This window comes from Strix uralensis, chromosome 37 (assembly GCF_047716275.1).
Source record: "Strix uralensis isolate ZFMK-TIS-50842 chromosome 37, bStrUra1, whole genome shotgun sequence".
NCBI lineage: Eukaryota > Metazoa > Chordata > Aves > Strigiformes > Strigidae > Strix > Strix uralensis.
Window position 1 is genome coordinate 424,415 of NC_134008.1, and position 24,682 is coordinate 449,096.

The 24,682-nt window shown below is 50.2% G+C and overlaps 1 protein-coding gene across 1 annotated transcript; it reads left to right on the forward strand.

Annotated features, from left to right (window-relative positions):
* The first annotated feature begins 731 nt into the window (after nucleotides 1-731).
* On the forward strand, nucleotides 732-1,784 carry LOC141937095 (olfactory receptor 14A16-like). Its single transcript, XM_074854498.1, has one exon. The coding sequence runs from the start codon at nucleotides 732-734 to the stop codon at nucleotides 1,782-1,784; it is 1,053 nt and encodes a 350-aa protein (XP_074710599.1).
* The last annotated feature ends 22,898 nt before the right edge of the window (nucleotides 1,785-24,682 follow it).

The following is a 24,682-nucleotide window of genomic DNA, read 5'->3' on the forward strand; positions in this document are numbered from 1 at the left end:
CGCTGCAGGCTGCCCTCCAGAAGGGCACAGCTCTCCTGTGGTCTCTCTGCACCCCATGGAGAAGACAACTTGGCGCTAAGTCCATGGCAATGCAGCTCATCATCTGTGTGTGGGCAGCTGCAATGACCCCTATGTGTCCGTGCCTGGCAGGGGGGAGCAGAGATCCTCCTCAGGTATGGTAAGATGGTGGGGAGGGGTTTGGGGATCTACACTTGGAAACTGGATTCCTCTGCTGTCAGAAGTTCCCAGTTTCTTCTCAGGGGAAGATCAGGGTATGATCATCCTCCAGCTCAAAGAGCTGCAGGGAAAGGGCAGCTGAGAGCAGGGCTGATGGACAGACCAGCTCTCCACACTGCATGACGGGACAGTCCCTTTGCCTGCCAGCACCCACAACATTGCACTTGGAGTGCAGCAGACATGCCAAGGTTTTCTGCATTAAAAATACTCATCAGGTGTGGTGAGGCAACTAGAACAAAACACAAAACTAAAATCCCCTCACCTCTTCTCTGCTGTCAGGTGAAATGGGAGCAACAATACTGAACAGCTCATAGGTATTAAAAGTGGTTTTAATCTGATATCACCCCATGTTGCTGTTATCTATTGCTGTAGGTCAGGCATGACATAACAGAGACACGTGCTCCTTATGGCACCATGGTCAGCACCAAACAGAGCTCATAAAAGGGACCTGACAAAGGTCTCCCTGTGAGGGTCAAGGCAGCTGAGGGGTTTCCATGAGATCTGGAATAGTTTTACTCAGAGAACTCTGCCCTAACTTCTCACTGCCTTTTCCTCATTGGGCAGGTCCCCATGCACAGAGGCAGCAGATGTCCAACAGCAGCTCCATCACTGAGTTCCTCCTCCTGCCATTTGCAGACACACGGGAGCTGCAACTCTTGCACTTCTGGCTCTTCCTGGGCATCTACCTGGCTGCCCTCCTGGGCAACGGCCTCATCATCACCACCATCGCCTGTGACCACCACCTGCACACCCCCATGTACTTCTTCCTTCTCAACCTCTCCGTCCTCGACCTGGGCTCCATCTCCACCACTCTCCCCAAAGCCATGCACAATTCCCTCTGGGACAACAGGGACATCTCGTACTTGGGATGTGCTGCCCAGGTCTTCATGTTTGTCTTTTTCATATCAGAACAGTATTGTCTCCTCACTATCATGTCCTATGACCGCTACGTTGCCATCTGCAAACCCCTGCATTACGGGACCCTCCTGGGCAGAAGATCTTGTGTCCACATGGCAGCAGCTGCCTGGGGCACCGGGTTTCTCTATGCTGTGCTGCACACGGGCAACACATTTTCACTACCACTCTGCAAAGGTAACACCCTGGACCAGTTCTTCTGTGAAATCCCCCAGATCCTCAAGCTCTCCTGCTCACACTTCTACCTCAGGGAAGTTGGACTTCTTGTGGTTAGTGCCTGTTTAGGTTTTGGATGTTTTGTTTTTATTGTGGTGTCCTATGTGCAGATCTTCCGGGTGGTGCTGAGGATCCCCTCTGAGGATGGACGGCACAAAGCCTTTTCTACGTGCCTCCCTCACCTGGCTGTCGTCTCCCTGTTTGTCAGCACTTCATTTTTTGCTTACCTGAAGCCCCCCTCCTTTTCCTCCCTGTTCCTGGACCTGGTGGTGTCATTTCTGTACACGGTTCTGCCTCCAGCAATGAATCCCTTAATTTACAGCATAAGGAACCAGGAGGTGAAGGATGCCCTGAGGAAGCTGTTTTCATGGACATTTTTCAGCAGTGATAAAGTGCTCATCTCTCTCCACAAATGATTTCCAATGTATCGCACAGCAGGGCTGAATTGTTAGGGGTTTGTTGTTTTTTTTTTTTTTGCCTGTAGTATTATTATTATTATTATTTCTGCTACTATTTCAGTTATTGTAATCATCATTATCTTCAACATAACTATAATTTTCAGTGTCATTATGTTCCTACACAAATGTTTTGATTCATCCCAGTTCTGCTGAGGCATTAATCTTTTCTTTCACCCGGAGCCCATGTAAAAATATTTCTAATTCTCTCACACCATCTCTTTAGTAAAACTAGATCTCACCAGTAGAACACTTCAAGGCTGAGCTCTTCTTCCAAAGTGGATGCCAAAATAGGTCCAAAGAATTACACTCTGAAAAGAGATTTTTTATTATGATTCTCCATGGCTTCAGGAGCAAAGAGCTCCCAGTCACCATGTGACCCATTGAGGCTGGCAGCTGGATTTCAGCATCCTCTGCCAGCACCTTGTGACAGTGAAGATGGTGAGTGGGCACTGAGGAACATACTCAGGCCTGTCCCACATGGGAGTGACAGGTAATGCCCTTCAGGAGGGGAACCTGGAGCTGGCTGGAGAGTGGGGGGATCTCCAGGGTCAGTGTGTGCCTGGGGTGGGCAGGGAATGGAGCCCCACAAAGTGTGAGATTCTCTGAGGTCAAGTCACCCAGAAGTAAAGTGTTCAGTCCCAGTTTCTGCAGGCGAACAAGGACTCTGCAACCCTGGGAGAGGCAAAAGAAACCCAGCAGGCATAAGGAAGGGAGGCTGGAGAGTGATTCATGTCACCATTAGTAAAGTACAGCTGATAGAGCTGGAGATCCACCTGGTGCCTTTGGAAATGCTCCCCAGTCCCTCCAAGGACCACTGCCAGGTCCTCAGGATTACACCCAGCCCACAGCCAGACAGGGCCTGCTCGCTGTGAGAGCACCAGGATCCAAGAGTCTCCAGGGGTGGCAGGCAGGGCAGTGCAGGTCCCAGCAGTCCCAGCAGTCCCTCTGGTGCCAGAGCAGCTCCCAATGGTCAGGATGGGACTCACTGAAATCTCCATGCTAGCTTAAGGGGAAATAAAATCTCCATGCTAGTGATCTCCAGCTCAGCTGGAGAAAGCACTGTTCAACCTCATCTACCCGTGAAATTATCCCTGCTCAGAGCAGATGGTGGTACTAGACACCTCCAGAAGTCCCTTCTGACCCAAATGAAAGGCTGTAAAGTAGAGCTGGGGACAGGGGACACTGCTGTCTGTCAGTGGCTTTTGCTGACACTGGTCAACCATGTCCTCAGGATTTCACCTCCCAAGAGGAGACACTGTCCTGTGGGTGACAGGAGTCAAACAGGTGTGGGGAAACTACAGTAAAGTCCTCAGAATGCTGCCAGGCATTGCAGAATCCCAGAAAAGGTTGAGGTTGGATGGGATTGCTGGAGACTGTCTAGTCCAACCACCTGCCCAAGCAGGGTCAGCTACAGCAGATTTCCTAGGATGACATCCATTTGGGTTTTGTGTATCTCTAGGGATGGTGGCTCCACAACCTCTGGGCAACCTGTTCCGGTGGACAGGCACCTTAGTAGGGAAAAAGTGTTTTCTTCCATTCAGCTACAATTTCCCATCTTTCAGTTTGTGCCCATCACCTCTCAATGTGTCACTGGGCACCACCGACAAGAGCCTGACTGCCTCTTCTTAACAGCCTCCCTCAGAGATATAGAAAGAGTGAGAAGATCCCCCTGAGCCTTCTCTTGTCGAGGTTGAACAGGCTCAACACTCTCAGCCTTTTTTCACATGAAAGACACTTCTATCCCTTAACTGGCTTTGTGGCCCTTTGCTCGACTTGCTCTAGTATATCTTTTGTAGGGAGGAGCCCAGCACTGGACACAATACTTCAGGTGTGGCCTCACCAGCACTGAGTACAGAGGGATCATCTTCCTTGGCCTAATAATAATATTCTTTCTAGTGCAACTCAGGAGGCTGTTGTCCTTCTTTAACACAGTAGTACATTGCTGTCTCATGATCAGATTGGTGTGCAGCATGACCCCTGGGGCCTTCTCTGCAGAGTGTCTTTCCAGCCAGGTGGCCCCTAGCATGTGTTGGTGCCTGGGGCTATTTCTCCCCTTCACATATCTCTCTGTCAGACTTCACCAGGTTCCCCTCAGTCCAGTTCTCCAGCCTCTCCTGGTCCCTCTGAATGACAGCACACCCACCTTCTGTATTAGTCACTCCTCCCAGTTTGGTATCATCTGCAAACATACAAACTTGTGAAATTGTAGACTTTCTGCGAGGGTGAACTCTGTCATGTTGTGCAGGTGTAAGAGTCAGCCAGAAGATCAGCATTGTCTCAACATTGTCACTGGGGACATGGACAATGAGGTACCCGACAACGGCCTGTTTGGAGCGCAGTTGCCGATCCCTGGAGTGGAATGTGGTGCAAAGGCTCCTGAATGCAGAACTGTGTGGCACAGCCAGTGCTGTGCTGTTCTCCTGAGCACTGACCCGTGTGGTGCAGGCAGTGCAGTGCTGTTCTCCTGAGCACTGACCCGTGTGGTGCAGGCAGTGCAGTGCTGTTCCTCGGTGCCTGAGCTGTGCAGTACAAAGAGTGCTGTGCTATTGTTGGGTACCTGGGCCCAGCCGGAGCTGTTAGAGATAATTTCATAGCCACTGTCAAAAAGATGGATCGCGACTGTTGCCATAACATCGATGAAGAAATCATGAACTTTGCTTCATTATAATACCAAAACACACCTCCTGGTTGAAGGTTACCCGCCTCCAAGACTGACCACACCTCGAACACTCCCCCCTGCTCACGCGCGATGGACTCACTCGAGAAGGGCGGAGATATGATAATTGAATTCTGAGAAGGGCGGAGACCCCTGAGGCAGAGGTGGAGCAAGGTGTGTCACTAAGCATAAAAGATGACTTCTGGACAACGAAAATTGGAAGCTTCCCCACCAAGGACCACGACGATCGACGACGCAGCATCAGCTGGACCTGGGACCATTAGGACATTGTGATATCAGCGGTGGTAGCCATAACCTCTCTCCCTCCTCTCTCTAAACTTAACTTTACTTTTCTCCTTTCTTTCACCCATCTCTAACTATCACGTGCCTCTTCACAGGCAACCCAATAAAGTTTCACTGTTTGATTACTGCTATCCCCTTTGGTGTTGGTCACCTTAATTTTGCACTTTTGAGATTGTTGCAAACGAACCATCACGAGTCCACCGAGTGGACCGTGACAGCAGGTCAGTAATGAAGATGTTAAACAGGACTGGACTCAGTATTGGCCCCTGGGGTTCACCACTGGTGCCCTGCTCTGAAGTGGACCTTGTGCTATTGGTCATGGCGTTCTGGATCTGGCCATTGACCCTGTTTCCAGTCCACCTCACTCATGCCTATCAGGATGTGATGGGATGCGGCGTGAAAAAAATTGTTAATACAGAGGTTAAACACCTTCCCTGCTCTCCCATCATCCACCAGCTGAGGCATCTTATTGCTGTGGTGGGTTAACCATGGCTAATCACCAAACTGCCACCCAGCTGCTCGCTCACTGCCTCTCCCACCCCAGCGGGATGGAGGAGAAAATAAGGAGAATGGGAATGAGAAAGCTGCTGGGTGGGGACAAGGACAGGGAGATCACTTCCCAGTTCCCATTATGGGCAAGATTTGTCTTAGGGGAAAGTAACTCAGTTTATTGTCAGTTAAAACAGAGATTTAATTATGAATTCAGGTAATGGGGAAAAAAGACAAACATTAAAACAGCACTTTTCCTCCTCCCTGACCCAGGCGCAGCCTCACTCCTTCACTCCAGGCTCCTCTCTTCCATCGTGAGCAGTGAAAGGGCATTTGGGATTGGGGGTCACAAACAGTACATAACAGTTTTTCTCTGCTTCTCCTTCTTTCCCACAGTTTTTCTCTGCTCTGGCACTAATCCTCCATGAGTTGCAGGGAAGATCTGCTCCACTACGGAGTGCCTCCTCCTCTTTCTCCAACCTTGATGTTCCCTCCATCATTTCATAATATGTCTGTTCCCTCCAGCTCAACTGGTCTATTGTTTTCTGCCCTTTCCTGAATATGTTTTCACAGAGGCATGACCAATTTTGCTGATGGGTTTATCTGTGCTCTGCATTGAGACCACTGTGGAGCTGGAAACAGATCTGTCTGGCACAGGGCAATCCCTGGCCTTGTCCCACAGAGCCACCCTTGCAGCCCCTCCAGCTACCAACCCCTTGTCACATACACCCTGTACAGTCACCCACTGTAGAAAGGGAAGGTGCTAAAGACTTTTTTTTTTTTTTTGGTTGAACTATAGTTTCCTTTATTATTCTTTGTTGGCAATTAAGAAACAACTTCCTGTGAGTGTGTGTAGCCATTTCTCCAAATAGAGCAGGTGGGAACTGGTGCAAATGAGCTTCAACCTTCAGCTACAGACAGAAAGACTGGATCTGAAAAAGCCCCGGGGTCTGAGAAGAGAGACCTCAGTGGTGGGGACATAGTGACAAAGGTTGGCCATAGAGTGTGTGACTTCCCTGAGCTTGCTTTTCCTGCATGCTTTTTCAGACTCCATCAGGGCACACGCAATGTCAGTGTAAATTGGAGAATGTAGATATTTCTTGATCTGGAAGGTGAAAACTGAACATAATTTCAAAACCAGTTTTTTTTAAAAATAATATTTTTTTATTATTTAATATGTAAATCCTCTTTTTTTAGCCTATACTCTGGAAATTTCTCTATTTGCAAGAATTAAATAATTAATAAAAATTATGCACAGAGATGTTTCTTTTTAGACCACACAGCTGTCTCCACCACATGCTGTCCTTCGATGTCTTGCATCTCTGTCTGTTTCTCACCAGGCTGTAGACACCTACGCAACTACCCCACCTCTCTGTCACCCCAGCAACTCCCGTCCTGTGGCAATTGAGGCACAGACCCTCCATGAAGTGCAAAAGGAAAGACACTTTATTATTACCATAGTACATATTTATGCTATGGTTAAAGTTCTTACTTCATAATTAGCAAATCAGCAATTAGACAGCTATCAACCTTTTCTCTTATCAGCATAAGACCACTCTAACATGCGCTGTGCAGACCAATCAACTTCTTGTTCTCTCACTGTTCATACAACGGTAACTTCTCACAGTGCACTACATTTCCACAGTTCAGTGTGACAGCTTCCGTTGTTTTTCCCTGCCACTGTGGCACAACTCAGTGGTTTCTTATCTTTCTCCCAAGGCCTGCTTCTCATCAAAGCCTTGCTGCTTGTCAGGGGCTGTGCAGAGCTGGCAGGCCGATGTCAACTTGCCTGTCTCCCACACCCTCCTTTACAGATGTCTCTTCATCGTTGCTGCCTTGGTTGCTCCAGCAGGTTCCAAGGAGCCCTGTCAGCTCTCCTTCATCCAAGGGTGCAGTGCTGAGAGGCTGCTGAAGCTTGTCCAACCCTTGGAATGTTACCCCAGCTGCTCTTCCACACAAGCACCACTGATACTGCCCAGGAGACCTGGAATGTGTCAAGCATGACTACCTGACTCTGGACACAATGCTGAAAGTCATTTGGGCACAGGTGATCTTCTCAGCCCTGTTGGTGAGAGGAAAAGGGTTGAGAAGGGAACAGACCCTGCAGGTAGACGATTGGTTGTGCCATTGGTGTTAGTAATGGGTTTCTATGACCTTGAGAGCCTCCCTGAGGCAGAGATGGGATTCAGCTGATGAAGTGGGACAAAACTATCCTTGCTAACAGGCTGGGCAACCTGGAAAGAAGACTTTAAACTGAAAGGGTGAATGAAAGGAGACATTTTCCAATAATTACATGAGGAAGTGGTGGACAGGTTTTAAAGGAAAGTGTCTTGTATGATGAGGTCAGAAGGAACATGGTAATAAAGAAAACAGAGCTTAGGAGGAAACACCTCAAACATATGCACATAAAGAAGGAGATGCCCACAGGACAGCACAATGGAAATGCTCTCCTGCCCTTTCTGGGAGATCGGCATGGCTGGACACTTCTTTTGAGAGCTTGCACAGTAATTCTTATAGCGTGGATGGTACCTGAAATAAAGTCTCTCAAAACCAGAGATCAATTTAGAGAGGAGATATTGCTTTATTCTCTGCAGGGTGCTAGGTTGAAAAATATCCACAAATGAAGCACCCCACACTAAAGAATTGCAATATTTATACACTCCAGTCTAGGTGTTTACATATTTCCTATAATGATTATTGGTTAGTTAGTTGTCACTCCTATCCCTTATTGTTTAGTAACTTCCAGTGTGTTTGTGAAACTTCTGTGCAAGCTCTGAGGGTAAGGGTCTGTGTCCGGGCAGGGGTCTTAAGCTTATTTACATAAGACACTTTTAACAAGCTTCCATGTCCCAGGATGTTTCTCTTCTTCGAGGACTGTAGCTTCTGATTAGAAGTTCCTTGTTAATTATTGTTGATGGTTTGAGGAACAGGTTGATACGTCCAATTTGTTCTTGTGTTTGATGAGGAACACTTGTATATATAACAGTACCTACTAAGTGGCCTTGGGCATGATGGGAAGCATTTGTGGGGACTGTAATGTGTGATGAGAAACTGTTTTGCAGCCTACAATTCAAGGTAAACAGTTCTTTCCCATTGGTAACAAGCACATACAGTTTAAGAAATTCTTGAAGAAGGTCTCGTTTTCATGTAGCAAGCTCATACAGTTTAAGCAGCTCTGAACAAAGCCTCTGGTTCAGGGTGACAGGGAAAACAAACAACAGGAATTAGATGCCCATGTGCTTACAGAGCCCTAGTCTCATTTGTATAACAAAGATGTGGGAAATTGCTGACACCACTGGAGTGCTGCGATGGATGGATGTTGGTGTTATAGAAGGACACGCTGAAAAGGCGAGGAAGGGGAGTTGCCATGCACATGAGAGAGCAGTGGGGATGCATGGAGCTGTGCCTGGGAAGAGGTGATGTGTCAGCTGAGAAACAATGGATTAGTGGGCAGAGCCACATGTGCTACACTGTAGTATGTGCTATATGCAAAAATGGTGATGTTGAGAGCCTGCAGGGAAAGAGCTGCAGGTGTGGAACACTGAGCACAGCCTGTGGTAGAGACAGGCTTTGGCATAGCTGAGAGCCCCCAACAGAGCCAAGGACTTTTCCCCCTTTGATGGTTGTCGCCTCTTCAGCTAAAGGCCTACCAGGACAAACCTCAGCCTTATTGCACCAGGAGCTCATGGCCTCCTTGCCCCACGCAGGACAGACCCATCAGTGACATACCATAGTCCTGCCCTTGGCATCCCATATTGCCACATGACACTGCTGCAGGAAGAGCCCTGGGCAATGTGGGAGGGACAGGATCTCCCTTCCCAGGGGCTGCGGGTCAGGCTTTGGCCCTTTGGCTTCAACATATTAAGGCAGACTGAGCATCAGAACCACCTTTAAACTGTGTTTGCTTACCTCTCGTTCCTGCCTCCACCTTTCCACTCTAACCAGCCCCTGGGGAGGCTTTGTCGGGGATGGCCTTCAGTGGGACCCATTAACATTCCCTGGATCTGTAGGTGTTGCTTCTGACGTTGACTTCTTCAGCCGTAGGTTCAGGCTCCTCTCAGTGTCTGAGGCTCATGGTCTCAGCACCAAAGACACCATGGGGCACATTAAAATGCAAAAAGCCATGTCTCTTCCAATTATTTTCTTCAGTCTTCAAGTCTTGGGTAGCTAACTGGAGAGGTCTCTGGAGTGTACGTAAAGGGGAAGATTTCACTGAGCATTTAATACAGAAGTATTTTTTACTGTTAAGTATCTTGTAGTATTTTTCAGAAGAAGTGATGGCAGCATTCTCTTAAATGATGTTGATGCAGGGGGTCTCCTACTGCTGTCAGGAGGGGTAGGACCAGCTCCTCCTGGAGGTCAGACACTGCATGGACAACCTGATTCCTCACCTCCCCAGCCCGGCCATTTCTCCCATCGGCCCCCTGGGACTTGCAGCACTTCTCCTGACATCAGACTTCTCCACGCAAACTGCAGCTGGAGGTTACAGCTCCTCTGCACCAGCTCCCGCTGGCTTCTCTCACAGACCTGGCTGCACACAGGCACAGCAGAATTTCTCTTCATTGCAAACAAACAGGAGGAAAACATGGGAAAGTTTAACAAACAACAACCCCCACTGCTCAACTGTGTGCTAAGGGGAAGCTGCCTCCACTGAGGTTCACCATCCCCAGGGGAGAACCTCACTAGCAATGTTTCAGACAGATTGATGGGAAATGAGAAACATGAACACAATGAAGGAGGTGGCTGAAGAGAGAATTAGACTGCTGAAAGACAAGGGCAGGCTTCTAACTCCCTGAAGCTCAGAGCTTCAGATTCATTTAATAGACTTCCTAGAAATTCCCATTTGGTCATGGTGGAAAAATACCATCACTTTATTCAAAATTTTCAGTCATCTCAGCTGACAAAAAGGTGCTCAGGTGTTTTTTAAGTCTCACGGAGTTCCTCTGGTTTCCAGGTGGAGCTCAGCTGTCTGACCACGGACATCAAGTGCCCCTTGCAGATGCGCCGGTGTATCTGACGTAGTTGCCTGGGACTGGCCACTGTCACACACACCAGGAGATCACTGCAGGAGACCAGAGCGCCTTGGGAGCTGCTGGTAGAGGCTGGGCAGAGGGGCCCAGAACACCCGCACTGCCACCAGGCATTTTTTAAAATGGGGAAGCTGGGTGACCACCTGCAGCAAAACATCCTGGGTTTGGGTGGTCAGATTTCCACATGTCTCAACATATTTGTGTTACAGTGTTACTCAAAGGGGTCTCTGGATCATCCATGAACACTCCCTGTTCATTTCCCTCCAGGGTAAATGAAGAGTGAGTCCTTTTAAGGTGAAGAAAGGGAGGAGACTGCTCTGTGCTGTGCTGCAGGGCAAGGCTGTCATTCTGCTGTTTGCCTTTTTCCTCTGCCATAGTCACTGCAGCCACAGCTGCCCTCAGCATTCACATCCTCATCCAGTTCTGCTGTGTTTGTGAGCATCAGAGTGCAGCCCTAGTCAGTCATCAGCTGCCTGTGTCCAAAAAGGGAGGGGTGAGGCAGGGGAAAGGTCCCTGTCTGGGTGCCCTGTCTGGGTGCTGGCTCTGAGGACACCTCTGTTCCAGTCCCCCGACCAGCTGCAGCAGGCAGGAGGGCAGGCCCCACTCATGGACACCCTGCTGAACCCTGTCTGCTCTGGAGCAGACCTGACACCAAGCAGCATCTCCCCTCAGAACCACAGCTGGGACTGCAACTTGGAGGGGGCTCACCTGGAAAGAGGTGCCCAGGAGTGAGCCAATACCCAGGTTGTGTGAGGGCTGGTCAGGTGCCTGGAGGCCCAGACAATGAAGGAACCAAGTGATTTCCAAGTGGAGGATGTTGTAGACCCACTGTCAACTGCAGGAGGAGACTGTACGAGCAAACAACAGTTGTCTAAAACAAGGGGAGACAAATCCCAAGTGAAGTCCACGTGGCATGGGAATGCACCAGAAGGAGAAACTCCTTGCTGTCCATGAACAGCAGGAATGTGTTTCAGTCACGGGTGGCATTCAGCTTCCCTGATTCCCAAAACCTACAAGTAGGAGCTTCAGGTTCCAGACCAATGGCCTTTGGGAGTGTTAAAGCTGGAGGCAGTGAGGTGCAGAGGTAATGTAGAGCTGTCTGAGGCAGTGCCTCCCAGGCTCCCCTTGCAGTCAAAGCAGGGACTGTTATGTGGTGAGACTTGGCTTCTGAGGGCTTGGTCCATCTGGGTCTTGAAAACCTGCAAGGATGGAGGACTTCACAATCTCTCAGGGGGACCAACGCTTGTTCCAATGCTTGGCCAGCCTCATGGTGGAAAAGGTGAGGCCCCCCTGGCTGTGCGGTGCCCCTCAGCCATCCCTTCTGCAGGCTGAAGAAGCCTGTCGGTAGGAACCCTTTCCCTGAGCAGAGGCCTGGGAGACCTTTTCAGGAAAGACTAAAGCAAAGGCAGCGTTGAGTCACAAATCCCCATCTGCTCTTCTGCTGTGAAACCCCCTTCCAATTCAGCAGCAACTCACATATGACTTGTTCAGTCACCACTGCCCAGCTCCACCCAAACCTCAGCCGTGTCCCACACAAGTGTTCCCAGACAGCCCTGCTCTGGGGTCTGCCAAGGTCTGGCAAGAGGAAGAGTCTGGGGCATGGCTGGCTTTTTCCCCGACACAGGCACCGCGACCAGCAGGAGGAAGGAGATGGGCACAGAGCAAAACCACCATAAACTGAGGTGCGTTGTCAGTGCTGGAAATGGATGATGGGCAACCCTGGGGACTGATGAGTGCCCCAGGGGACCTTGTCGGTCTGTCCATGCCACCAAGGGCACAGTCCAGTCTCCTCTGTCTGCACCTGCATGTCTCATCTCCCTTCCATGATATCTGGGTTTGCACCACACACCCACTGGAGCATGTCTTCTCCTTGCATCTTGACACAGCTCATCTAACATTGGTGCTGTCCTCTACCGGGCACTTTCCAACCCAGACCAGCCCATCCCCAGCTCTTCTCATCTCCCCTGCTCACTCCCCAGCTTAGCCCCCCAGAGAAACCCAGACTGGGCTGCAGCGTGCTGCAGAGCTCTGGGCACTCACCTCACAGCCCCAGCCCCTCTGAAGGACACAGCAGCTGCTTGGGGGTAGAGAGGGGTTTCAGCCTCCCCATCACCCCTGGATCTGAAGTTTCACTGTAGCATGAGGAAATGGAGGTCAGTGAAACTGCAGGACTTCTAGTCTCATGTCCAAGAGATGCCCACCACCGACAGTCCCTGACCCCTCAGTACCTGCCTCTCTCATCCCAGGCCAGCACAAAAATCCAGGTCCAGTGACAAAGCGGCCTGCCATGACCTGGTGCCTGATGAAAGAGGTTTCTCTTTTTCATGGATTCTTCCCTGCAGGCACAGAAATGCTCCCTTGCTCTTCTCCAGCAACATCCCTGTTCCCCAGAGAGCAGTTCCCCATATGAGTGTGTCCGTGCTGACTTTCCCAGCCATTCCTGGCTCTGTCCCTGTGCTCCCTGCAGGGCCCCAAGCTGGCAGTGCTGCTCCACACAGCAAGGGGACTATGGTGCCCTGGGGCCGTGGGGTGACCCTCCGCTGTCCACGCTGGTGGGGCTGCAGAGGAGAGCCAGCCAGATGGGGTTCACAGCTGCTGAGGCCCTTTCCATCTTCCTTAGATGGCTCAAGGGCCAAGCATGGGGCTGAGCAGGACCATGGGGTGTCTCCAGTGGCACAAAAGACAAGGGAGGGCCGCACCAGATCCAGCTCATGGGCTTTCCAGGAGGGTGTCCTGAACCACTCTCCAGTCTTGTTTCCCTTTGCCTGATGGCTCCTCAAAGTCTCTCCTGGCATTGCAGGGCCCTCGGTAGCTCATGGTGTCCTCAAATTCACCTCTTCTCCAGCAGAATCCACACTGGATGGTCACTCACTTTATGAGGTGACACTCACTGCCCCCCCAGACTCACACACAGTCCTTGGAGAACCCATCAGCTCTCCTGGAAGCTCCCGATTCCTCTGCCCTCTAGGCCCCTGGTCCAGGGTAGGAGCTGCCTCCTCTGCAGCCAGAGCTGCAGCAGAGGAGACTCTCCCAAGTGCCCATCTGTCCCTCCCTGGCCTTGCCTCCCTTGGCAGAAGCATTGGGGCATTGCTCCTTCGTTCTCCACCTGCCCCTGCTGCTGCTGCTCCTGTTTTCAGACTCTCTGGGGATGGGGCTTTCAGCTGCAGCTCAGCAACTGGCCCTGCAGGTCCTGCCATGCAGATGTGTCCATGGCAGCAAGGTGCCCCAGCCCCCTTCTAGCCTCTGGGTCTCTGGGTAATGCTGCCCATGGCTCAGGATTAAAGCTGAGTTTTTTTGCCATACACCTGCTCTTCAAGGAATCAAAAAGCTCAGAGATCTTTACTGGGGAGGGGAGTTTTCAAGTGGGTTCCTCTGCTCTCAGCAGCATCCAATTTCCTGTCAAGGGAACAGCTGGCTGTGACCCTCCTGCAGACTCCAGAGGTGCAAGCCCAGGGCAGCTGAGAGCAAGTCTGATGGACAGCCTGGCTCTCTTCACTCTGCACTAAGGCTATGCCCGTTTGCACCCCCGCACTCTCCATGGAGCATTTGTAGAGCAGCAGAAATATCCAGGCTGTCTGCCTTCAGAACGCACTCCTCAGGTAGGACAGGGCAACAGGAGCAAAAGCAAGAAGAGCAAAGCCCCACAGCTCTGCTCTGTAGCCGGCGGCACTGGGAGGGACAAGGCTGAAATCTCTTGGATTTCAAGACTGGAGTTAAACAGCCATCACCTCGGGTTCCTCTCTGCCCGTTGGGGCACAGCAGAACTGACTCCTGCAGAGCCCACAGCAGAATCCCTTTCCCCCCACTGCCCCCTCGTCCAGCAAACACCAGAGCTCCAGCCCGGGAGCTGCATGAAGGTCTTCCTGGAAGGAGAGAGTCTGAGGTGGTGGGGGTTCTCTCAGAAATGGATTAAGATTCGCTCAGACTTTTTTGTCTTTACACTAACCGTTCCTTCTTCCACAAGTCCCCACACACAGAGGAAGCAAATGTCCAACAGAAGCATTGTAACAGAATTTCTTCTCCTGGCATTTGCAGACAAACAGGAGCTGCAACTCTTGCACTTCTGGCTCTTCCTGGGCATCTACCTGGCTGCCTTCCTGAGCAACAGCCTCATCATCACTGTCATCGCCTGTGACCACACCCTGCACACCCCCATGTACTTCTTCCTCGTCAACCTCTCCCTCCTTGACCTGGGCTCCATCTCCACCACTCTCCCCAAAGCCGTGGCCAATTCCCTCTGGGATATCAGGGACATCTCCTACTCGGGATGTGTTGCACAGGTCTTTTTTTCTTTTTCTTTGCTACAGCACAGTTTTCTCTTCTCACCATCATGTCTTATGACCGCTATGTTGCCATCTGCAAACCCCTGCACTACAGGACCCTCCTGGGCAGCAGAGCTTGTGTCCACATGGCAGAAGCTGCCTGGGGCATTGGGTTGCTCAATGCTGTGCTGCACACGACCAACACATTTTCACTACCACTCTGCCAACACAGTGCTGTGGACCAGTTCTTCTGTGAAGTTCCCCAGAACCTCATGCTCTCCTGCTCAGATTTAGACTACCTCACGGAAGCTGGCCTTCTTGTTGTTGCTCTCTTTTTTTCTTTTGTTTGTTTTGTTTTCATTATGGTGTCCTATGTGCAGATCTTCAGGGCTGTGCTGAGGATCCCCTCTGAGCAGGGACGGCACAAAGCCTTTTCCACATGCCTCCCTCACCTGGCTGTGGTCTCCCTCTTTATCAGCACTGGCATGTTTGCCTACCTGAAACCACCCTCTTTGTGCTCCCCATCCATTGATATGGTGATGGCAGTTCTGTATTCGGTGGTGCCTCCAGCAGTGAACCCCCTCATCTACAGCATGAGGAACCAGGTCCCAGTCCCATTGGATGCTGGCTGCCAGGTCACTTCTGCCCGGCCAACAGTGGGCAGACAATCACTTGGAGGTCTTGAAAGACATTACAAAGCTTCTCTCCTCAAGATGAAAGATTTGGGGAGGTCAGGGAAATCTGGGACAAGAGAGATGGGAGATTTGGAGGAGGGAAGAGGGGTTTGTCCAACAGAGATGAAAGATTTTGAAGAGGAAAGATGTGTTCAGGTAATTTTGATGCCACTGCAACCCTTACTGTGAAAACTTCCATGTTAGGACCTTACCCTTTTTCTAACCAGTAACCTTAAGTCCTAACCCTACTCCTAAATGACACCCTTCACGCTGAAAAGAATCCACTACTCTAGGCCCTAACCTGAATCTTTACCTCTAAAGTGCAAACTCACACTTCCTTATTCTTACCCTATCACTCACCCTAATCCCTAGTCCATACCTCTAGCATCAAAATGCCAGTCTTAACCCTAAACCTTAGCCCAGCCCTCAACAAAGCCCTAACCCACAAAGCCAGCCCATACCTAAACACTAAACAGCCACCCTCGGCAGAGCATCAAACCCTCCCCATGAGTCTTTGCCTAATACTTAACCCTGAAAGGTGAACTTTATTCCGTAATATTTAACCTGAAGGCCTAACCCCCAAAGTTCCTCTTTCCCATGCTTTAATCCCCTCACCTTCAACATCATTCCTAACCCTAACTAAGGCTGTGTGGCCATTGGGGGCGGGGCAGGGATCATGAGGTGCCAGTCCTGTCCTGTGGTGTTGGAAGAGGAGTGGGAGGTTACATGCAGATAATGAGCTCACAGGCGACAAGGAGGAGATGGGTGGGGATGCTTTGCTAAGGTCAGCTGTGCCTCAGGATCTCATGGGGCAGCCAGAGGCACAAGGCTGTGAAGGTGGCTGTGAGGTCACTGCTGTCTCTGGACCTGACAGGCCAACAGCAAGAACATGGCTGGAAAGGGCTTGTGAGATCACCCTCTCTGTGAAGTAGCTGACAGGTCAGCCCCTTGTAGTCATGGCTGGGATATGTGCTTTTGTGCTCACATCTGCCAGGGTCTCTGACAGGCCAGCAGAAGGCACATGGCTGGCAAAGTGATTGTGGGAATCCCTTTGCCTGAGCACCTGGTCGGCCCATCCGGGAAGGGGACTTGGATATGTCTGTCATGTCACCTCCACCTGAGTAGCAGCAGCACACGGTGTGGTCGTGTCTATCCAAGAAGCTGAAAGGCCGGCAGCAGGCACGTGGCTTGGAAGATCACAGTGGGGTTACTTTTGTCTGGTCAGCTGGTGCAGCGAGTCTTGCAGATCCCGTCTGTAGAAGGTCCTGTGATCACTTTCAGTATTTTCTTACAAAGAAAGAAATTCAAATCATCATTTCTACTGCCCCCAGCAGAGGCTGTTCACACAGGAATTTCTTGTTGCAGTTTTAGATAAAGGTAAGGACCTGTAGTTGGCTGTGGTGCCTGTGGGAGCTTCCTGTAGACTTCTCTATTGCAATCCAGTTATTCAGCACAAGACAGCCTGAAGGCCAAGCTGTACATGGAGCACAGCCCTGGGTCTACTCAGGTTTCCTCTTATGTGGATCTGTAACTCCTTGACGTACAATGGTCAGGATCACTGAACTGTGTGATGAAGGTTAGGAAAAGCATGAGATCAGCTTTAGATAGCTAGAGGAAGCACTGCAGTTTTAGGCCCTGGTAATCCCTGAGGACTTTGAAGACCATGGACCTCAAGAGGCCTTGACTGAAGGGAAACTAGAAGGTAATCCCTCACCCAACATGGTGGGAATGCTTTCCTGGATAAGTTTTTCACAAGCGGACAAGGCCAAGTCTGTGGAAGATGAGGAGGGCAGCTTTGGCAGCAGTGCGAGTGTGGTGCTAGGGTAGAAAACCCTGAGGGAAGTGAGAAAGGCAAATTGTAGCAGTGCTGAGCAGAGAGGAAGGATCACCTCCACCAACCTGCTGACAGTGCTGAGTCAAGGGGGATGAGAACTCCCTTGTCTGGTTGCCTACACTCCTCCTAATGCAGCCCAGGATTCCATTGTCCACCTTTGATTCAAAGGTGTGAAGCCAGGAGAGGACAAGACTTTGGCGTGACATAATAGCAGCCTTCCCATACCTTCTTGGATATCAGCAAGAAATCCTCCCTGGCCCTAGTTTGGCTTCCTTTGTACCCTCATTTGGTGTTTTTGAGGTTTTCTCCATGGGGATTCCCACCTTGGTCAGCAGTTCCATTAAACCAGAACCTCCTTCTGTTATCTGCAGTGTACTCTAATTCCTGATACTATTATCTTGTCAGAGGCACCACAGATCTGGTGAGCCATCTGTACACACACATTTACCACTGGCAAAAGAGAACTTCACTCCCAGGGGGCCTTGAGAAACTCTGGGATATGACAATAAAAGCCTCATGAAGTTTTACAAGGAGAAGATGACAGCCCTTTCCTGGGGACAGAATAACCCCATATATGATAGCAGGCTGGGACCTGAACAGCCCGGGACTGACCCTCATGAGAGGAAGGGCCTGGGCATTAAGAGGGATTCCATATGAGTCAGTGGTGCATGGTAACCATGAACAAGGACAACTGCCTACGGGGCTGCATTAGGAGGAGTATGACAAACCAAACCAGGGCGTTATCATCCCCCTTGACTCAGCACTGGTGAGGCCACCTCTAGATTGGTGTGACAGGGGGAGAGGCTCCCTGTTCTGGAGGAATGGAGAGGAAAGGGAGAAGCTCCAAAGGAGATCTGTCAGGATGGGGTTTGGGGCCTTTGTGTAGAGGCTGAAGGACCTGGACCTCTTTAGCCTGGCGAAGTGGAGGCTCAGGGCACTACAGCAGTCACCTGCACCTGCTTGAAGGAGAGTTTCAGAGATAAGGGAGCTTTTCTTGGTAGTGGGAAGAGAAGGAAACCTCAACAAAGTGCAGCTTGGAAGGTTCAGATTGGAGTTGAGGAAAAAGAAATTTCAGTCAAAGGGTGGTATTGTGGTATAAGAGGTCACCAGAGGGAGTCTGGATCAGCCTGTGGCTTTGTGTTTCAAGGAACAGCCAGTGAGTGTGGAGAGACATCATTGAAGGTGTGGAAATGCCGGGATGAGAACTAGGTAGGAAAGAAAGAGGCCAGGAGAGGGCTAAGCAGAACTGACATCCTGGACTTCAAAAGGGCTGACTTTGTATTGATTAGGCACCTGCTTGAAAGGATCCCTTGGGAGATGATCCTGAAGGGTATAGGGGTCCAGGAAGGCTGGGCACTCTTTAAGAAGGAAGTGTTAATGGCTCAGGAACAAGCAGTCCCCAGGTGCTGTGACAGAAGCCAGCGACAGAGAAGACCACCCTGGCTGAACAGGGAGCTTTGGCTGGAACTCAGGGAGAAAAGGAAAGTTTACAGACTTTGGAAGAAGGGGCTAGCCACTCACAGTGATTACAAAGAGGCTGTGAGGTTATGCAGGGCAGAAATCAGGAGGTCTAAAGCCCATATGGTAATTACCCTGGCTTCAGCAATCAAGCATAACAAGAAATGTTTCTATAAGTATGTCAGTAGGAAAAGAAAGACCAGGGAGAGCCTCCATCCCCTGCTAGATGCAGGAGGAAACTTGGTAACAAGTGATGAGGAGAAGGCTGAGGTGCTTAATGCCTTCTTTGCCTCAGTCCTTAATAACTAGACTAGTTGTATTGAGGGAACCCAGCCTCCTCAGCCAGAGGACAGAGACTGGGAGAACGACCCCCCCGCAATCTAGGAGACAGTCAGTGACCTACTGCATCACATAGACACACACAAATCTATGGGACCAGACGGGATACACCCGAGGGTGCTGAAGGAGCTGGCTGGGGTGCTCGCCAAGCCACTTTCCATCATTTCCCAGCAGTCCTGGCTGACCGGGGAGGTCCTGACAGATTGGAAACTGACCAATGTGATGCCCATGTATAAGAAGGGTCGGAAGGATGATCTGGGAAATTACAGGCCTGTCAGCTTGACTTCGGTACCCGGGAAGCTGATGGAGCAGCTCATCCAGAGTACCATCACTCAACACATGGGGGACAACCAGATGATCAGGCCCAGTCAGCATGGGTTTATGAAAGGCAGGTCCTGCTTGACAAACCTGATCTCCTTCTACGACAGGGTGACCTGCTTATTGGATGAGGGAAAGGCTGTGGATGTAGTTTACCTCGACTTCAGTAAGGCCTTTGACACCATTTCCCATGGCATTCTCCTGGCAAAACTGGCTGATCGAGGCTTGGATGATCATACCCTTTGCCGGGTAAAAAACTGGCTGGATGTCCAGGCCCAAAGAGTTGTGGGGAATGGAGTTAAATCCAGTTGGCGGCCCGTCACGAGAGGTGTCCTCCAGGGCTTGGTGTTGGGGCCACTCCTGTTTAACGTCTTTATTGATGATCTAGATGAGGGGATCGAGTGCACCCTCAGTCAGTTTGAAGCTGACACCAAGTTGAGTGGGAGTGTTGATCTGCTTGAGGGTAGGGAGGCTCTGCAGAGAGACCTGGACAGGCTGGAGCGATGGGCTGAGGCCAACTGGAGGAGTTTCACTAAGGCCAAATGCCGGGTGCTGCACTTGGGCCACAACAACCCCCAGCAGCGCTACAGGCTTGGGGAGGAGTGGCTGGAGAGCTGCCAGTCAGAGAGGGACCTGGGGGTGTCGATTGACAGCCGGCTAAACATGAGTCAGCAGTGTGCCCAGGTGGCCAAGAAGGCCAATGGCATCCTGGCTTGTATCAGAAATAGCGTGGCCAGCAGGGACAGGGAAGAGATCTTGCCCCTGTACTTGGCACTGGTGAGGCCGCCCCTTGATGACTGTGTTCAGTTTTGGGCCCCTCACTCCAAAAAGGACATTGAATGACTCGAGCATGTCCAGAGAAGGGCAACAAAGCTGGTGAAGGGTCTGGAGCACATGTCGTACGAGGAGCGGCTGAAGGAACTGGGGTTGTTTAGTCTAGAGAAGAGGAGGCTGAGGGGAGACCTCATTGCCCTCTACAACTACCTGAAAGGAGGGTGCAGAGAGCTGGGGATGAGCCTCTTTAACCAAGTAATAAGTGATAGGACAGGAGGTAATGGCCTCAAGTTGCACCAGGGAAGGTTTAGGCTAGATATTAGAAAGTATTTCTTCACAGAACGGGTAGTTAGGCGTTGGAATGGGCTGCCCAGGGCAGTGGTGGACTCCCCATCCCTGGAGGTGTTCAAGAGGCAGGTTGACATAGCACTTAGGGATATGGTGTAGTTGGGATCTGTCAGTGCTAGGTTAATGGTTGGACTACATGATCTTCAAGGTCCTTTCCAACCTAGATGATTCTGTGATTCTGTGGTTCCAGGAGGCATCTGTCTTCCTTGTTTCACTTTCCTCCCCCTCGTTTCATACCCACTTTCCTTGGGTCCATCCCCTAGGTCGACCCACATACCTACGTATCCCATGTACGGGGAGGTGTAAGGTGTTTCATGGGATGATGTAATTAGCATGATCTTGATAGTCTTTGTTAACATATTGAGGGGTGTTAACTTTAATATGAAAAAATACTGCTACGGTGGTATCCTCATTTGTCACATTTCATAGCAACTCAGAATTCCTTTTCATTAAAAATACTTTGATTTTCCTTCTAAGGTCGTTAATGGATAACAATTCTATAAAAGACCTATTAGTACATCTAGTTTATCTGGCTATTCTGCAATTTCAAGATGTTAGCACTTTTAAGAAGCTGTTAGAAAAGTATTTTATAATGGTGTTAATTCAGAGATTGGTTTGTTGCATTGAGCAATCATGAATTATAAGTGTTCACATTATAAGAATAGATTGTCTTGGGAATCAGTCTAAACACTCATGGGGCCACAGAAATAAGTAGATGAATTCAGTAAAACAAGATCCACAAATTAATCATAATCAATGAACTAAAGATTATCAGTAATTTTGATCAAAACTTTTTCTTTTTTATTGAAGGGGTCACCACAGATGGGAGATACTGGGGCATTCTGGGGCAGCACAGGGGACTCTCCTGAGACCTGGGAAATGTAACAACGGTATCCATGACCCAGAGGAGACATCTCAGGCCATGTTTGTCAATGACACTAAATAGAGAGGACCATTCCTGTGCCCTAGGGATGCCATTCAGATGAAACTTGCCAGGCAAGAGGACTGTCCTGTCAGGAACTTCATGAGACAGAAGATGGATAAAGGCCACGTCTTGCACCTGGGAGAGACTGACACCCTGCAGTGCCAGGAGAAGGGGACTGCCTGTCTGGGGAGCAGCTCTGTGAACAAGCCCTTGGTCGTGCGGGGGGACACCAAGAAAACACAATCCAGAAATGGTCCACACAATCCAGCATGACCTGGTAGCAAAGGCAGCCAGTAGCGTCCTGGAGCATTTAAACAGGAATCCTGCCAGAAGAGTGAAAGAAGTGATTTACTCCCCCCACAGCACACATTAGACCACCTGTACACTATTGTACCAGTTTTGGGGCCCCCAGTTCAAGTGTGCTGGGTCTGGCTGGGATGGGGTTAACTTTCATTGTTGCAGCCCTTATGGTGGCTGGTTTTGCATTTGAGCCCAAACAGTGTTGATCACAGAGCAGTGTTTTGGTTGTTGTGGAACAATGCTTGCAAAGCATCAAGGTCTTCTCTGGTTCTCACTCTTCTTTGTCCCAGCAAGTAGCTGGGAGTGGGCAAGAAGTTGGGGGTGATGGGACACAGCTAAGACATCTGACCCCAACTGACCTAAGAGATATTCATGGAATCGTAGAACCATAGAACAGCTCAGATTGGAAGAGACCTCGACAGGTCATCTAGTTCAAGCTTTTGTGGGAAAGGGAGCCTACATGAGATGGTCTAGCACCCTGGGCAATTGCTTCTTGAAAACCTTCAGTGGTGGGGACTCTACCACATCCCTTGGGAAGTTTCTTCCAGTCAATGATTGTTCTCAGTCCTTTGGACTAGCTCCAGTCTCTCTACATCTTTCATTAATTGTGGGGACCAGAGCTGGCCACAGTACTCCAGGTGGAGCCTGACAAGCGCTGAGTAGATTGGGATGATCCAGTCCCTGTGTCTGCTAGTAATGCCCCTGCTTATGCAGCCCAGGAACCTGTTGGCCATTGGTGCTGCAGCGTTGCACTGCTGGCTCATCTTCAGCTTGCTGTACACCAGGAACAGGTCCCTTTCAGCAAGGCTGCGGGACCCAGCCACACAGATCTTGGCCTGTACTGGGCTCTTTGGTTATTCCCACCCAGGGGCAGGACTTTGCTAAACTTCAGGATAAACCCCTTTGTTAAACTTCATCCTGTTCGTGGTGACCATTCTTCCAGCCTGTCCAGGTCTCTCTGTAAGGCAGCTCTTCCTATGATATGTCCACCTCACCACCCTCTGTAGTGTCATCAGCAGATATTGTGAGGGTGATTTCAACCCCGTCCTCCAGATAATATAGGAAGATGTTGAACAGTGTGGGGCCCTGTATCATTTCATGGGGGATCCAAATTGTTACAGGCTTCCAGCCTGGGTAATAAGCATCGATCACCACCCTCTGAGTGCAGCCTGTTAGCCAATTTCCTACCCAACTCACAGAGCACCCCTCCAACCTTTATCATGCCCATTTGTCCAGAAGAAATCTGTAGGAAACAGCCTTTGCTGAAGTCCAGGTAAAAAACATCCACTGCTCTCCTCATGCTGACAGAAGGTTTATGTTGTTGAAGAAGGCGATCAGGTTAGATTGGCACGATTTGCCCTTGATAAATCCATGTTGGATTTTCCCAATCACCTCCTCCGTTTGATTTGTGATAGCTGAAATTTTACCCAGATCAACCCCCAAGACAGTTTTCATTGCCGCATCTCCCCAAAGCCATCCTGCTTTGGAAGTTCCCCCAGAATCTGACCCCTGCCCACACCCAGCTGTGTTCCATGCTGGTCTTTCAGACAGCCTTTGTCTCAGGTCTGCTGGGGTCTGGGCCAGGAGAGAGGCCGGGCAGGGCTGGCCATTCCCTCCATCAAGGCACTGACACCAGCAGGAGGATGGAGATGGTCTCACAGAAAACCTCACCCATAAACCTGGGGTGAGCAGCCAGTGCTGGAAATGGCTGATGAGAGAGGCTGGGGGGTGATAAAGGCCCTGGCCCACCTTCCTGGTCAGTCCATGCCACCAAGGGCATAGACCAGCCTCTTCTCTCCTGCACCTGCGTGTCTTCGATCCCTTCCACAAGCCCTGGCTCTGCACCACAAATGCCCTCATGTGAGTCCTCACCCTGCGTGGTCACACACTGAGAGTTATTTGCTGATGGTTTTTATTCCCCGGTACTTTCCATCCCAGCCAAGCTCCCTCCAAGCTCTCCCACCTCTCCTGCCCTCCCTCCACCTCTCTCCCCAGCAAAGCCCAATCTGGGCTAGTCCCAAAGGCAGTGCCTGCTGCAGTGTGCTCTGGGCACTCACCCCACAGCCTCAGCCCCTCTGAAGGGCACAGCAGCTCCTTGGGGGCAGGAAGGGGTCATCCCCAGAGATGGGAGGCACCCGTGGAACAAGGAGAAGGAGGTCAGGGGCAACCTGTGTTCCATGCTCTTTCTCCAGCAGATGCTGAGGGGTCTGCAGCCCCTCCATGCAATCTCTTCTCCCCAGAGCAGCACAGGAGCCTTGAGCTGGTGCAGCCAGAAAGGTGTTTTCATTCCCCATTCATTCCTGCCCTGGTAAGGATGGATGTAAGACAATGAAGTTGTTGGTTCATTATTGTGCTTAAAGACACAGAGTGCTGGGTCCTCCTTTAGACAATGTCCTTGCGTCACACAAGGTGGGTGTATTCTCATATAGGAGGAAAAGACTAACAGAATTTCTTTGCAGACCACATCATCATAAATGGAAAAAAGTACAAAATAATTGTTTATAGAAGGAAAGACATGCTTGGGCTATCATGAAATACACTGGGAGTCATTTGCAGAGAAAGGTTGACAGTCTATGGCTGCTGAAAAATGTCCAAACGGTTTCCTCAAGGCATCCTTGATCTCCCTGATCCTCATGCTGTAGATGAGGGGGTTTAGCGCTGGAGGCACCAGCAAGTACAGAACTGCAACCACCAGTGTGGGTGTGCATGCTGGCTTACTGAACTTTCCGCTCGCACTGACAATGGAAAAGTACAACCAGCACTCGGGTCAGAAGATTAACGATGTCTGAAAACAAGAAATAGTTACAAGAAGGCCAGAAGAAAAGACTGTGCTCGTTAAGGAAGAAACTGATAAAGAAGGGACCTTTTGGAATTGCAAAAGCAGGAACTTATCTACTGGCTGTGCGCGGGTAGCGATGGTTGTGGAAAGTACAGAGGGGAGCTATTTTTAGAAATAAGCATGGACAACAGTATATAAGGGCTTGTTGCTATTTTTAGAAGGCACAAGAGTATATAAGGGCTTGCTAATAAAGCTTTCAGCTTGACTTCCAATCATATTGATTGTCTGTGGTCTTGTCTACTGTGCCCTGCACAGGATTTCGTCCCCACACACCAGGTTCAGAGATGGGGAGGAGGTGGAGGGCGGC

Excerpts from the sequence above, each read along its gene's own strand:
- LOC141937095 (XM_074854498.1), top strand. The coding sequence starts at position 732 with ATGAGATCTGGAATAGTTTTACTCAGAGAACTCTGCCCTAACTTCTCA.